This window comes from Capricornis sumatraensis, chromosome 3 (genome assembly GCF_032405125.1).
Source record: "Capricornis sumatraensis isolate serow.1 chromosome 3, serow.2, whole genome shotgun sequence".
Classification (NCBI taxonomy): Eukaryota; Metazoa; Chordata; class Mammalia; order Artiodactyla; family Bovidae; genus Capricornis; species Capricornis sumatraensis.
Genome location: NC_091071.1, coordinates 177,269,303 through 177,284,253, shown reverse-complemented (window position 1 = coordinate 177,284,253; position 14,951 = coordinate 177,269,303). Strand labels below are relative to the sequence as shown.

Here is a 14,951-nt window from a genome sequence, read left to right as displayed (position 1 = left end):
ATGGAATAAGACCTCATCTTTAAAGCTGCTCTTACATGGGAATCTGTGTAGTTTGGATTGAGGACCTGTATGGTAATGCCTGTGGCTGGGAACCTGGCTGAAAATCCAGAGTGGTTATTCCCATTCTGCTAGTGCTTATAACCTGGGGTCCACAGCGCTGTCTACAGTTTAGCAAGTCTGAGTCCACTGAACTTCTGAGGTTCTCTGGACTCCGATGTCAGGTTCCCATTCTGACAGCAGCGGTCATGTTTCCACTGGGTAATTTACTTAAAGAGTCTAGATCTGGGTTCAAAATAAGATTTCCCCGTGGTTGCTTCCTCTTACCCGCTCCCAAGATTTATAGCTCTTTATTCCATTTCTGAGACAGATGGTACAGTGATCGCTGGTCAGGAACAGTCAGGGCAGAGATCACTGATAAAGCTGCCGGTAGTAATGTCTTTATGACTAACGCTGCCATATCCTTGCATGAACAGCCTTGCAAAACTGTGGAGCCTCAGATCCCAGAGCGGGCCCAGTTCTGGCAGCAGCTCACCTCTTTGAATGACCCTGTGAGCATGAATGCATGTCTATGGGCCTGAGTTCAAGTTCCCGGTGGGGTAACTGGAGGCATATCATAAACCTGGTCATTGCTCTTCCTCTTCTCTGCCAATGACTTTCTCCACTCGGGTCTGCACAGGGCAGGGGCCTCCCAGTGACCTCTGTGATGCTGTGGAATCCTCAGAAACAACCCCAGCTGGGTTCCCTTCCGTCTTTTAAAATAAGTGCCACAGGAACCTGATCTTGTATAGTTTTTGGTCATTAAAGAAAAAGGGGACATCGCTAATGGACTGACGGGATTTGATTTTTCTTTCTTTAGAGAAGTTCTTTTTCAGAACATTTCCTCCTGGTTTTCATCTGGGGAGGGGAAAAAGTTCACTGCAATGACAGCACACGTTGGGTAGCTATTGCCTGGAAAGCCCACTGATGCCCAGTGAGGGCAGACCTTCTGCTTTGATGACATGAGCAGGGGTCCGATGGGGCCATGGGAGCTGGGCCAGGCCACGCCTGTCCATCTCCTCATCCAGAAAGGGCTGGAGAATCACTGACTTGCAGGGCTGTTGGGAAGACTCTAAGAGATGATGTCAGGAAACACCTTTCCCAGCAGGAGCTCGGTAAATACCAGATCCTCCCCCTCTTTATATCTCCCCCCACCTTTTTTTTTTGGCTACACCTTGCAGCTTGTGGGATCTTAGTTCCTCAACCAGGGATCAAATCCAGGCCTCCAGCAGTGAAAGCGTGTAGCCCTAACTACTGGACCGCCAGGGAACTCCCTCGCTGCTCTGTATCTCTGATGTCTAATAAATACAGGCAGGGAAGATGTGGCTGGCTGACATGGAACTGTCTCAGACAGAGGGAGGAGGTGCTCAGTTCTGCACAAGCCTCAAGGGAGCCCGGCTGGCGCCCGCTCTCCGCTGGGCTCGTGAGGTGCATGCTCCAAAAGTCACCACCAGGTGGTGCTGTGGCAGCCATAGATGCTCCAGGTGTCCCGGGACACTCTGCCAGGACCTTCCAGGAAAGCCACCTGCAAGAGTTCGGCTGACCACACCCCAGAGCACCCGCCGCGCCCCATGGTGCCTGAGACGAGCCCCAAGAAGAAGGCTCCAGACTTGACCCTGCCTTTTACTGGCTGTGCAGCCTGGACAAGCTGGGTGAACACTCAGTTGCACCATTCAAGAGACAGGTCCAAGGTCCCCCCGGGGCAATGGAGAGGGCCTTGCCATGGGTCACGGGGCCTAGGCCCACCTGGGCTGGCTGAGACCATCAAAGAGACACTTCATGGGAAGAACCTGGCAGGAACGGTGACTCAGTCAGCTGGTTACATTGAGTGCAGTTCAACAAGTCCCTCACGGGACTTGTCTTGTGGTCCAGCAGCTAAGACTCTGAGCTCCCAATGCAGGGGGCTTAGGTTTAATCCCTGGTCAGGGAACTAGATCTCACGTGCTGCAACTGAGACCCAGCGCAGCCAAATAAATAAATAAATACATATTAAAAAACAAACAAGAAACCCCGCAGACCTCTTATGGGGTATCTAAGGCTGGGCCAAAGTTGGAGAAGACTCTTGAGAGTCCCTTGGACTGCAAGGAGATCCAACCAGTCCATCCTAAAGGAAATCAGTCCTGAATATTCATTGGAGGGACTGATGCTGAAGCTGAAGCTCCAATACTTTGGCCACCTGATGGAAAGAGCTGATTCCTTGGAAAAGACCCTGATGCTGGGAAAGATTGAAGGTGGGAGGAGAAGGAGTCGACAGAGGATGAGATGGTTGGATTGCATCACCGACTTGATGGACATGAGTTTGGGCAAGCTCTGGGAGTTGGTGATGGACAGGGAGGCCTGGTGTGCTGCGGTCCATGAGGTCACAAAGAGTCGGACACAACTGAGCAACTAAACTGACTCCCTTGCTTGCTAAGCTGTAAGCCATGTTCAACAACAGTCCCCTGAAGCCTCTATCCCCAGCAACTGCTAAATTACTAAATGTAAAATTACACCAGTGAGAGTCCAACTTGGGACTTGCCGCCTAATTAACATTCTTTCAAGTACCCAGGTGTTCAAAGCTGAAGACATCGTTATCTCCCTGCCTGAGTTTCTGCAGACACCCCTGCTACCACCCTCCTGACAATTAGGCGGCACCCTGGAGAGGTTATTCCCAGCCACGGTGTGGTCTTCATGGCACTGGGTCTGTAAACCTTTCCAGCGAGGAGAAGGCAGAGCTGTTTGAGGCTCTGATGGCTAATTAAGCCTGAACCTGAGCACTTAGCTCCTCACAGGAGAGCGTGAAACTCTCCAAGTGAGGCAGGTTGAAAAGGATGGCCTTACCACCAGCAGAGCTGGTATCTCCACGTCCCCTTGTGGAAGTGAGAAACAGGATCAATGCTTTCTGCTTTTGCTCTGACGGCTAGGAAGTGAGTAGCTGAAGCCACAGCTGTTATAGCAGCTGGGTAACAACAGGGGCAAGTACAACCAGAGCGGTAACAGGGACAAAGACAGCAGTTACTGAACGCCTGCGACTTGCCAGCCATTTCTGCTAAGTGCTTTACATACATTACCCTATCCAGTTCTTTCAATCACGAGCTGAAGGAGGTGTTCCTGGATCCATTTCACAGGGGAGGAGACTGAGGCACAGGGGTAGGGACGTGTGCTCAGCGGCAGAGCTGAGATTCGGGTCTAGGCCTGCCCGCAGGGTCCACTCTCCTGCACTGGAGCTTCTCAGCTGGCTGTGTCCCCTCTTCACATCTGTGCTTTGCTTTTGGCCCTGATGTTTCATATTTATCTATATTTCTTGAGAAGTCCTGCAAATCCAGGAGATGGGTTTTGCATAAATAAATAAATGCAGGTCTGAGTACCAGTGAACCAAAGAAAGAAGAATGTTCTAGAGACTTGAAAAGTCAGAGTTCACACGGGGACACTTATGCTGGGGTGGCAGGGACAGGGGGACCCCCAAACTCAACCTCTGTCATTAAAATCTGAACTGTGGGGAACACACCACCCACAGGCAGGAAGGTTCTAACCTTCTGTTCTACAAAACAGACCTGGAGATTTTCTAAAAGACCACCACTTTGGGGATATTGGCTAAGCAGGCTTGCTAGGAATTCTTAGATTTAAGGGGAAATAAAACCCTAACAGTTTTCATTATGGAATGCTGTGAACTGAGATAGCCCATTACTATGTAAATTGAGAAGACACGAGGTGCTTCCTTCCCCTGCTGGGATCCCCAAACCCCCAGAGGGCTGCTCCTTCACTGCAGAGGGTCTGGATTCTTCAGTTATTATCAACCAGACTCATGCAAGGGACTAGTTTATACAACATTCTCAGTGAGGGGGAGGCCCAGGAGGGAGGGAAACTGAGAAAGGTCCCTGGGTGGGGATGTGTTCGTGAAGCTGGGCGGGCACCAGGGCTCATCATGGCCGGGAAAATAATTCCTGGAAGCTGCCCCTCCCTCGCCCTGCAGAGAGAAGCTTTGGCAGATAATCTGTTTCCCAGGAGCTTGGACAGAGAGCGTGGACATCTGCTCCATTTGCATGAAATCGACAATTACTGGTGGACAGAAATGAATCAGCGTTCAGTTCCCAATGCTGTCTCTTGTGAATGTGCTTAATAGGGGCGCTGATCAGCTCCGGGTTCAAAATGGGTAAAATCTTGTTTCTGAAAAGCCTGAGCGCAGACCTGGGGGCACGCTGGCCACCCAGGCACTGAAGCCCTCGGGGCTCTGCTGCGGTGCCAGTGCCTCCCTGGAAATACATGAACACGAGCAGCCTTGACAGACTCTTTGAGCAGGGCCTAATGTTCCACAGCCCACAAGCCACCGACTTCCAGATTAAACTGATCCCTTCCTAAGTTCCTAACCAACCTGGGCAGAGTAGTAAGCTTCCCGTCACTGGGAGTGAGTAAGCAGATGCTAGTAGAGACTTCTGATGGATGATGTCAAGGGGATCCTATATGTGTAGGGGTCTGAACCGGATGACTCCAAATCATCTGTTGGAACCCTCAGTATAGGAGGCCATAATTTCTGATGTTTGTGGAATAAAATGAGCACCGAAGAATTGATGCTTTTGAACTGCAGTGCTGGAGAAGACTCTTGAGAGTCCCTCGGACAGCAGGGAGATCAAACCAGTCAGTCCTCAAGGAAATCAACCCTGAATATTCATTGGAAGGACAGATGCTGAAGCTGAAGCTCCAATACTCTGGCCACCTGATGCAAAGAGCTGACTCATTTGGAAAGACCCTGATGCTGGGAAAGATTGAAGGCGGGAGGAGACGGGGGCGACAGAGGAGATGGTTGGATGGTATCACCGACTCCATGGACATGAGTTTGGGCAAGCTCCGGGAGTTAGTGAAGGACAGGGAGGCCTGGTATGCTGCGGTCCACGGGGTCACAGAGAGTCGGACATGACTGAGTGGCTGAACAGTAACAACAAGCACTGTGTGGTCACACCCACCGCCCCAAGAGGCTGAGCCGCCAGACTGGGTCCCGGCCCTCCACGTGCACGCTAGCGTGCCTCTTCCCTGGGCCAAGTCCCCCATTTCAAGAGTGAAGTGGATGTAGCCCCTGCCCCCAGCCTCTTCACTGGCAAGAGAGGGATCTCTGCCCGCATCTTAGGTTCGTTTGCACATTAAGGGAAAGCTCACGGGACTTCTCTGGCAGCCCAGTGGTTAAGACGTTGCCTTCCAATGTAGGGGCTGTGGGGTCTACATCTGGTCAGGGAGCTAAGATTCCACAATCCTCCTGGCCAAAAATCCAAAACACAACACAGAAGTGATATCGTAACAAATTCAGTAAAGACTTTAAAAATGGTCCACATCAAAAAAAGAAAAAGTTAAAAAATAAATAAATAAAGGTGAGAAAACACGCAAAGCACTTAGTACGGGTGCTGGGTACAGGCTGAGTCAAAGCTGCTCGGCCATTTCTGACTCTGTGACCCCGTGGACTGTCACCCGTCAGGCTCCTCTGTCCAGGGGGGTTCTCCAGGCCAGAATACCGGAGTGGGTAGCCTTTCCCTTCTCCAGGGGATCTTCCTGACCCAGGGATCAAAGCCGGGTCTCTGCACTGCAAGCAGATTCTTAACTGTCTGAGCCACCAGGGAGACCTTGGGTACAGAGCTTGCTCACTAGAAGCTTGTGGTTAAGCCCCGAGCAAGCCCAGGAGGCCCCTGTGTCCCATTTAACTCCTCAGCCTGGCTTAGGGTGCAGGGCACTGGGACAGTGATGAGCAGGTTTCACGTATCTTGAAGTCTCCAGGAGAAGCAGTTGGATGGGGCCGACTTACAGATGCAGGATGGAAGGGGGAGCCAGGGCTGACGCCACGGATGGGCCCAGGTGCCCAGAGTGCGCAGGCCTTGCGGGCTCTTATTGGCTGAGTGAAAATACAAACAGGCGAGCCAGCATATCCCGGGACGTCTTGCCAACAGTGTGGAGAGGGCCGCCGCCCAGAGACAATGTGCAGGGTCACTAATGAATTCCCTTCACATCTTTTGAGAATGAAGAGACGCATCAGTGCACAAACAGCGGAGGCAGAACTGATTTCTCGGTTCACGTGGCCCCTTCCTGGCTCCACTTCCATGAGTCAGTCTGAATTGAGCTCTCTTTCCACTTTTTTGAGGCCTTTGAAAGTGAATGCATAGGAGCAATCCACTGGATCTGGGGCCCAGGGTCTCTTGTGCTTGGATGGTGGCCCTTCTTGGCATCAGGCCCTGCACTCCACCCCCCGGCCACCTGCTGGGGCCAGAAATACCCTTGGTCAGAGGATCAGTCACTTCCAAAGCAAATTCCTCTTGTCGGCGGGCAGATGGACCATTCACCTGGGAATTCTGGCTACGTTCCTCTCCTGCCCAAAGTTCGGCAGACATACGTTCTGTCCTGGATCTGAGCGGGCAGATCCTGCGCACGCCGAGCATGTGCTGGCTGGCCACACCTGCCGGGAGGTCCAGGAGTGGAGCGACCTGGGTCACTAGGGGCCTTGGGTGACCCACTGGCCGAGGTCTTGGGGCTGGTGGGGTCCACGTGCTCATGTAGCTCCAGCCTTTCACCACCCAAAGGCCTTGGCGCCGTTCTCTGCAGGCGGCCCTCATGGAGAACGCGAAACATGGATTGCATGTCCCTCATCAACTGACAGGTAATCAACCACTGACAGGTACCGGGTGCCTCGTATGTGCCAAGTCCTGTGCCAGGAGCTGGTGATACAGAGGTGAGCAACACAGACAGGGCCTGACCCGGAGCCCTGAGCGCAGAGTAAAGGGGGAGGGAGGAAGCAGGGCGCGGCCGCGGGAGCGGGACCCGGACTGAGGGCCAGGGCCTGGCACCGGGGGCAGCCTCAGCTCTGCCACCTCCCTATAGAATATGGTGAGTCAGATGCCTGCCCATGAGGAGGCCGCGAGGATCCAGGTTAACGGACACCATCCAGCATCGGCACAGACATCCGTCCCATCTGCGGTGACGGACACCAAAGCTGAGAGCAGGGACTCCCTGGTGGCCCAGTGGCGAAGAATCCGCCTGCAACTGGGGGCCTGGGTTCGATCCCTGCATTGGGAAGATCCCCTAGAGAAGGGAACGGCTACCCACTCCAGTCTTCTGGCCTGGAGAATTCCATGGACTGGACAGTTCAGGGGGTTGCAAAGAGTCAGACACGACTGAGCGGCTTTCACTCACTCACTCGCTACGTCGTCAGGCTTCCCAGGTGGCTCAGTGGTGAAGAGCCTGCCTGCCAATGCAGGAATCGCAGGAGACTCAGGTGCAATCCCTGAATCAGGAAGACCTCCTGGAGAAGGAAATGGCAACCCACTCTAGTTTTCCTGCCTGGGAAATCCCATGGACAGGGGAGCCTGGTGGGCTACCGCCCACGGCGTCGCTAGGAATTGAACACAACTTTGCGGCTGAGCACACACGCACTACGTCTCCAAGGCATTTTTATCAGGTCATGTCTGATTCCCTGGGCCCTGGGCTGGAGCCAGTCACCATCAGCACAGCTCAGAGTTTTGTCTGCCTGGAGCCTGCCCCCTGCCGGACTGGACCCAGCTCTATACTGGCCTCATCTCTGGTCCTCTGGTGGGTAACCTTCTGGGGATCATCCCTGCCTCTGTCTGTGTGGGGGTCCCATGGCCGGAGCTCCTGGGTACCATCAACCTCTGGCGCTCTCACCCCAGCATCCTTAGGACCTGCCACACTCTGGCTTCCCATCAGGGGGTTCTTCTATCCTGCAAGCTATGAAGCAGGGTAGGGGAAGAAAGGAAAGTCCCTATTTTGTTTCAACTAAGAATTCATTAGAGGCCAGAATCCAAGTAAGGTCTTCCAGCTGGAGCCCATGGTGGGAATACTCACTGGCCTTTCCTGGATGTCGATTTGCCTTGCTCTAGCTGACGAAACATGAGTGAAAGTCACGTGTTAGTTCCAGGTGAAACCGAAGAGCTAGTGTGTAATTCACCACAATCTCAACCTCCTCCTGAGGGAGCTTCCACTGGCCTGGATGGCTGAGTGACTACAAAGATCAGAGCCCCGGCCTACCCACAGTGCACGGGAAGCCCAAGTGAGAAATGAGCCTCTGCTGTGCTCCATCTCTAAGGATGTGGGGCGTGTTTGTCCCTGCGGCATAACCTCACCTGTCCTGACTGATACAATGTGAATGTTTACCTTAGACACGTCACTTACAGAGCCTGCACTCTCTGTTGGTTTCATCCCAGATACAGGAGGCACAGGGGCTGCTCACACACAATTCCTGCCCTCAAGGGGTTCGTGGTCCAGACAGCTATTTGGAAGGAAGCTGCCCACACTGAGCTTGAGGGAGGAGCAGGACCAGGTGAGGGATACCTTGGGGATGGCTGCATATCCCCTAAGCAGTAACCCCCTGCTGTCTGCAACGTCACTCAGGAAGGAAATGAAGCTGTGAGATGGTTAACGCCATAGGCAGCTTTTCTTGGGGGAGGGGGAGAAAGGATGGGCTGTGGCTGGGTGAGAGCAGAGGGCCGGGGGAGGCTGGCTGAAGGATGCTGTGCTCTGGGTGACTCTAGGATTTATTGCTACATCTCATTACTTGGTCTCAAGGGAATCCAGAAAACAATTAGTACATTCAATTGCATTAGAGTAATTCCCTTTTTACATTTCCCCCAACTAAGATAATGACAGCTTTCCTGCAATTAGGAGAAGGTCTTCTCTGTGTAAAGATTAATTGGGTGTTAAACGAGCAGGACTGCCTGAGACCAGACAGCTGAGCTGGAATGCATTAGATGTGAAACAGCAGCTCCAGGGAAAGGGTGAATAATTCATTCATGACCACAGTCAGCTGCGGACTTGAAGCTGCCCCACCAGTAACCCAGGCCAGTGCTTGGGAGGGGTTGTCAAGAAAGACGGGGTTGAGGGGGAAAGGCGAATGCAGGAACAGAGAGAAACAGAACCTGGGGGCCCCACTCTGATGGGAGGCCGATTTTTCTCAACTCGGGCCACGGTTAAGGTCACCTACGTGTGTGTGGTGTTCTAATGAGTCCCCCCTCGGCTTTTTTTTGTTTTTTGGCCTCACTGTGCAGCCTGTGGGCTCTTCGTTTCTGACCGGGCCTCGAACCTGAGTCCTCGGCAGGGAAAGCGTGCAGCCCTAACCATGGGACCGCCAGGGAATTTCAAGCCAGCTCCCTTTTATACAGCTTAAGACAGATCTTAGCATAAAATAAGTGCTCAGTAGGAATCCCCAGGCTCTCACACACCAGCATCTGTGTGCACTCCTGCATGTAACCCTTACAGCCTTGATGACAATACTATTATCACTCAGGGTGTTGCCTGAGTCCCCTGGAGTTCAAAAAGGTGAGGCTTGCCTCGTAGTGGGAGTAGGATTCAAAGGGGATGCCCAGACTCCAGAGCCTGCATATCTGCAGCAGCAGAGCCGGGTCTCTTGGTGGCCCCGTCCCCAGCTGAGCACAGAGGCCTGCATCTGTGTGGTCCTTCTGGCTCTGTCCGCCTCTCATCTTTGATGGGTGGGGACTGGGTGAAAAGTGAAGGGCGCTCAGTCGTGTCCAACCCTGCGACCCCATGGACTGTGCAGTCCATGGAATTCTCCAGGCAAGAATACTGGAGTGGGCAGCCTTTTCCCTTCTCCAGGGGATCTTCCCGACTCAGGGATGGAACCCGGGACTGGTGGTAAGCGGTGAAGTCCTGCAGACCAGAGGCTCACTGGATGGCTGGGGAGAGAATGTGGGAAGTAAGCGGGAAAGAGGACACAGGAAGACGAGGGCCCCGGTCAACACGCAGGCGAGCCCATTTTTGTGAGTGTGCGTCCACATTTCATTCACGTGGCTCCGCGGCCCCGCTGGCCTTGGGGCCAGGCCCCCAAGGAGGCTGCGCAGCAGCAACCGGCTCTGGGTTCAGGACCCTCTGCTCTGCTCTGCAGGCAGGCGTGTATCATTTCCGACTCCCTATTTCTATGAACCATCAGGAGTTCCCTTCTTGCTCTTTGGAAAGGCAGAGAGAAAGGGGGAAATACAGGACTCTGAGGCCTGGTATCAGGGGCTCACCGTCTACCTGGAGGTGCTGAGGGGGCTGGCAGGGCGGACAGGGTCAAAGGGCATGGCTTGCCCCTGCCCCGCCCTACCCCGCCAGCGTGTCCCACTTCCCACCACGGGAGCGCAGCCCACGCCTGGAATAAGCCTCGGCCACCACGGGCAGACCCCTTTTTGGAGAGCTCTTAACCAAGGGCGAGGCAAAGGGTGACTGGGGTGCTCTCTCACCTCCTGTCCGGACACGGTGGGATGGGATGTTACTAGAGGGGAAACCACCAGGCTGATGGAGACGATTCTCGTTCAAAGCGTTCTGGCTTCAAGTTTTTCCTTTAGGAGGTGATCGGGTGGGGACAAAACCAGCTGCGCTTTTGAGCACAGGGCTTCTATTCAGATTCGATCAAGCTCTTGTTATTTGGGAAGTTTCCCATCCTAGTTCCTTCTATGTTTAAAATCCGCCCTGGACACAGAGAACAATGAGGGCGGCAGAGGTCCTTGGGGCTGGCTGAGCTGCTGCTCTGTGTGTGTGTTAATGTGTGTGAGTATATGGGAATGTGTCCGTGGGTGTGTGCGGGTGTGAACCGCGGGCTGTCTGGGGCTGACCCCCAGCTCCGCCCCCAGTGCCTCCCTCTGCAGTACCTGCTCAGCTCTTCATTCGCCCCACAGTTCAGAGGCCGAGCGTCTAAGCATCAGTTCCAACGCCTCAGCCTGTGCGGGGCTCCTGATCTAACCATGACCCGCCTCCCAGCTCAGTGCCCCTCTCCCAGGCTGCAAGAACACCAGACTCAACGTTTCCAGACACCCCGAGAGCCCTTCCTTTGTCCTGCCGGCCCGGGCCTCTGGAGGACTCCCACCCATACTCTCCTCGGCAAAGTACAGCAGTTTTGGGACTGAGGGCCCTGAAGCCTGGCGCCCCGGGGTCAGGTCCTGGCTCTGGCTCTTAGGACCTGAGTGGCTCCTCTGTGCGGCCTCATCCAGTTTTCCTCCAGGCGCTGCAGGGAGACTGAGACCCTGGCGCAGGGGGAGTCTGCACCCGGCTCTTGAGTACATCAGCCCACCCTTGATTCCCTTGCTCAAAGTCAAGTTGCCCACCCTTCCCTGAGCTCTCAAACGTGCTGGGTGCCCAGGAGATGGTGGGTACACGCAGACCTTACCCACCTGGAGTTTGGGATCTAATATGTGTGCCAGAAAGTAGACGTAAAATGACAAGCACTGTGGGCTTCCCTGGTGGCTCAGCTGGTAAAGAACCTGCCTGCAATGTGGGAGACCTGGGTTCCATCCCTGGGTTGGGAAGAGCCCCTGGAGAAGGGAAAGGCTACCACTCCAGTATTCTGGCCTGGAGAGTTGGACCATAAAGAAAGCTGAGCACCGAAGAATTGATGCTTTTGAACTGTGGTGTTGGAGAAGACTCTTGAGAGTCCCTTGGACAGCAAGGAGATCCAACCAGTCCATCCTAAAGGAAATCAATCCTGAATATTCATTGGAAAAACTGATGCTGAAGCTGAAACTCCTATACTCTGGCCACCTGATGAGAAGAACTGACTCATTTGAAAAGACCACGATGGTGGGAAAGACTGAAGTGGGGAGGAGAAGGGGATGACAGAGGAAGAGATGGCTTGATGGCATCACTGACTTGATGCACATGAGTTCTGAGTAAACTCCAGGAGTTGGTGATGGACAGGGAAGCCTGGCGTGCTGCAGTCCATGGGGTTGCAGAGTCAGACACGACTGAGTGACTGAACTGGACTGAACCTGTGGAAGGTACTTTCACATTCACAGTCTCATTTTAATCTCTCCAAGATGAGTGTACCAAATCCCAAATCAGATGAGGAAGCTGAGGCTCAGAGAGGTTAAGCGATTTTCCCGAGGTCCCACAGCTCATCAGTGACAAACCTGGGACCCAGATCCAGGTCTGCCTGATACCAAAGCCCCAGTTCCTATCGGTCAGCAGTGAAGGTCCCAGGGAGGGATCAGTGACCAGAAAGAGGCCGGAAGGAAGCTGCTCTGGGAACCAGCCCTGCGAAGGCAGAGAGGCAGGACATCTTCCTCCCCCAGTCTCCAGCCTCACTTGCCAGAGGCAGCTGACGGTCGATCTCACTGCTGATGGCCTTGGCCAAATGGTCAATGGAAATGAATCCAATTTGTTCAGCAGGGGAATCGAAGAGTTGGCTTGTATTAATGTTCTGAAGCTAACAGGTAATTTATGCTCACTAGAGCCAAAGGCATGCCTTTCTCCTCTGAATTGAGAATCGGTCCTGTTAATACGACCACGTCGGTCCTGTTAATATGACCATGTCATCCAGGTGGCCTTGTTCTTTGACCACCTGATGCAAAGAGTCGACTCACTGGAAAGACTCTGATGCTGGGAAAGGTCAAGGGCAGGAGGAGAAGAGGGCGGCAGAGGATGAGATGGTTGGGTAGCATCACAGGCTCAATGGACATGGATTTGAGCAAACTCCAGAAAGCAGCAGAGCACAGGGGAGCCTGGCGGGCGGCAGTCCACGGGGGCGCAAACAGTCCGACATGACTGAGCGACTCAACAACTGTGAAGTACTGAGGTACTCAGTACTGAGGAGTACTGAGTACATCCAGGTACTGAGGAGCCTGGCAGATGGTCTGCTGCGTGGGTTGGGGGATGGATGACCAGGAAAGGGGCAAGATGATGACGGCACGGAGGAGGATAACCTCACACGGTCAGGGGAGCAACTATAGAGAGCAGGGGTGGGTGCATGGCCCCTGCACTGGCAGAGACACCTCAGCCTGAAGGCCAGGGGAGGTCAGGAGCCAGCACTGGGCCGGTGGCCTGACCGCCATGGTCTCTGCCTTTTGCTGCTGCCCAGAGGTGACATGAACCTCCTGGTGCAAATGGAGAGATGGACGCATAGGGAGGCTGCATCCTTACCCAAGCCAGGTTCCCCAGCTGGGCAGAGGCAGGACCCAGACCCAGGTCTCAGGCTGGCAAAGCCCATGCCCTCCTAACCCCAGAGTCAGAGTCCACCATTTGGCTCCCCTCCCCCTCCACTGTGGATAGAACGCACTGCTCCACCCTGCTGATCTGAGCTTGCCCGGTGGCTCAAAGGGTAAAGAATCCGCCTGCAATGGGGGAGACCCAAGTTCCATCCCTGGGTCAGGAAGAACCCCAGGAAAAGGGAATGCTCAGGCCACTCCAGGATTCTTGCCTGGAGAATCCCACGGACAGAGGAGCCTGGCGGGCTACAGTCCATGGGATCTCAAAGAGTCAGACAGGACGGAGTGACTAACACACAGGTCCTGCTCGTGTGGTTTGACCGTTACTTGCTCTGACCAACTGAATGCGTGTGAGAGTAAAGATCGTTGACAGTTCTCCGCCACTCGCCCCATCCAGCGAAGGAGTCCTCTCTGCTGGTGCTCTGCAGGGCAGTGGACCACCCCAAGTGCCCCGAGCTCTGCACCTCACCCCCCTGTAACCGCCCCTGGGTGGCAGCCCCGGCTGACAGATCTGTCTCAAACCGGCATTCAGTCCCGGAGGCCTCACCGCCCGAGGCTGGGGCAGCGGCATCCAGACTTTCCGCTGCCTCCACGTTGAAAGCACGCCACTGAACGGCATGCCACACTCCCACAGGTGTCTGTAGTGGGTGGAACAGTGCCCCCTGCCGCCACCGAGACACGCGCTCAGAACCTGTGAGCGGGACCTGACTTGGACAAACTGTCTTTGCAGAAGTAATTAAATCACATGCAGGTAATAGCTACCAGGTGTCTCAGTGGTAAAGAATCTACCTGCCAGCGCAGGAGATGCAGGCGACGTGGGTTCAATCCCTGGGTCAAGAAAACCCCCTGGAGGAGGAAAGGGCAACCCGCTCCAGTATTCTTGCCTGGAGAATCCCATGGACAGAGGAGCCTGGCAGGCTACAGTCCACGGGGGCGCAACGACTTAGACACGGCTGAGCACACACACGCGCCTGCACCTGAGACGAGGTCACCCTGGCTTTGAGCCGGAAGCCCTGAAGTCGCCGAAACTGTCCTTAGGGGAGAAGAGAAGACGTAAGGAGAGAAGGGGACGAGGATGAGGCGTGGGTGCAATGGCACAGCTGCAAGCCGGGAAGAAAGGCCAGCACTGGAAGCTGGAAGAGGTGAGGCTCCCCCAGAGCCTTCGGAGGGAGCCGGCCCTGCCAACACCCCAACTTCAGAGCCCTCCCACCCCTCCTCTCCCACTCTAGAACCCACATCAGGATTTCCCAGGCGGTCCAGGGGTTAACAATCTGCCTGCCAACACAGAGGACACGGGTTCGATTCCCGTTCTGGGAAGATCCCGCGCGCCTCGGGGCACCTAAGCCCGTCGTCACAACCACTGAGCCTACCTACGTTCTAGAGCCCATGCTCTGCAACAAGAGAAGCTGCCACAGTGAAGCCCACGCCCGTCAGTGAAGCCGCAACTAAAGAAAGCCCGCGTGCAGTAACGAGGACCCAGCGTGGCCAAAATCAGTCAATCAATAAAAAAAACCCACATCAGAAAACCAAGGCCATTATTGTAGGACTATCTCACATCCACTCTAACTTACATATGGAAGAAATAAGCAATTTTCCAAGTAACTATTTTTTCTTTTTCAAACGATTTTAAGCTTTCAACTAAGATCTGGGAACACAGTCACAAGACTTGGGTCCCCGATGTGGAACCTCCAGCCTGGGGGACAGACTCAGGAAGGGTTTTCACCTGTAACAAGCCAGCCTTACCTTTTTCCTGAGCCATCTCCTGCAGACAGAAGTAGATGACTCTGGCTCCCAGGCTGAAGCCGATAAGGGTGACAGGCCGCCGGCCCTGGGGAAGAAGGGACACAGGTGTGCACAGCGGTTCCAGAAAGGCTGCCCTGATGACGGCGGCCCCTGCTCACTTGTCAGCAGCTGCCTTGCACTTCATGCATGGGGGCTGTGCTGTTCCTGACCCCGGGCTCTGATGTCTCCATC

General features: G+C 54.4%; 1 protein-coding gene across 2 annotated transcripts in view; it reads right to left on the bottom strand.

The window, feature by feature from the left end:
- TMCO4 (transmembrane and coiled-coil domains 4) overlaps window positions 1–14,951 on the bottom strand; it is a 105,122-nt gene that overhangs the window by 30,221 nt on the left and 59,950 nt on the right. For both annotated transcript variants that reach the window (XM_068968336.1, XM_068968337.1), the window contains exon 13: window positions 14,721–14,805. In XM_068968336.1, the coding sequence (XP_068824437.1) occupies window positions 14,721–14,805 (85 nt within the window). The remainder of the gene's footprint in view (window positions 1–14,720; window positions 14,806–14,951) is intronic.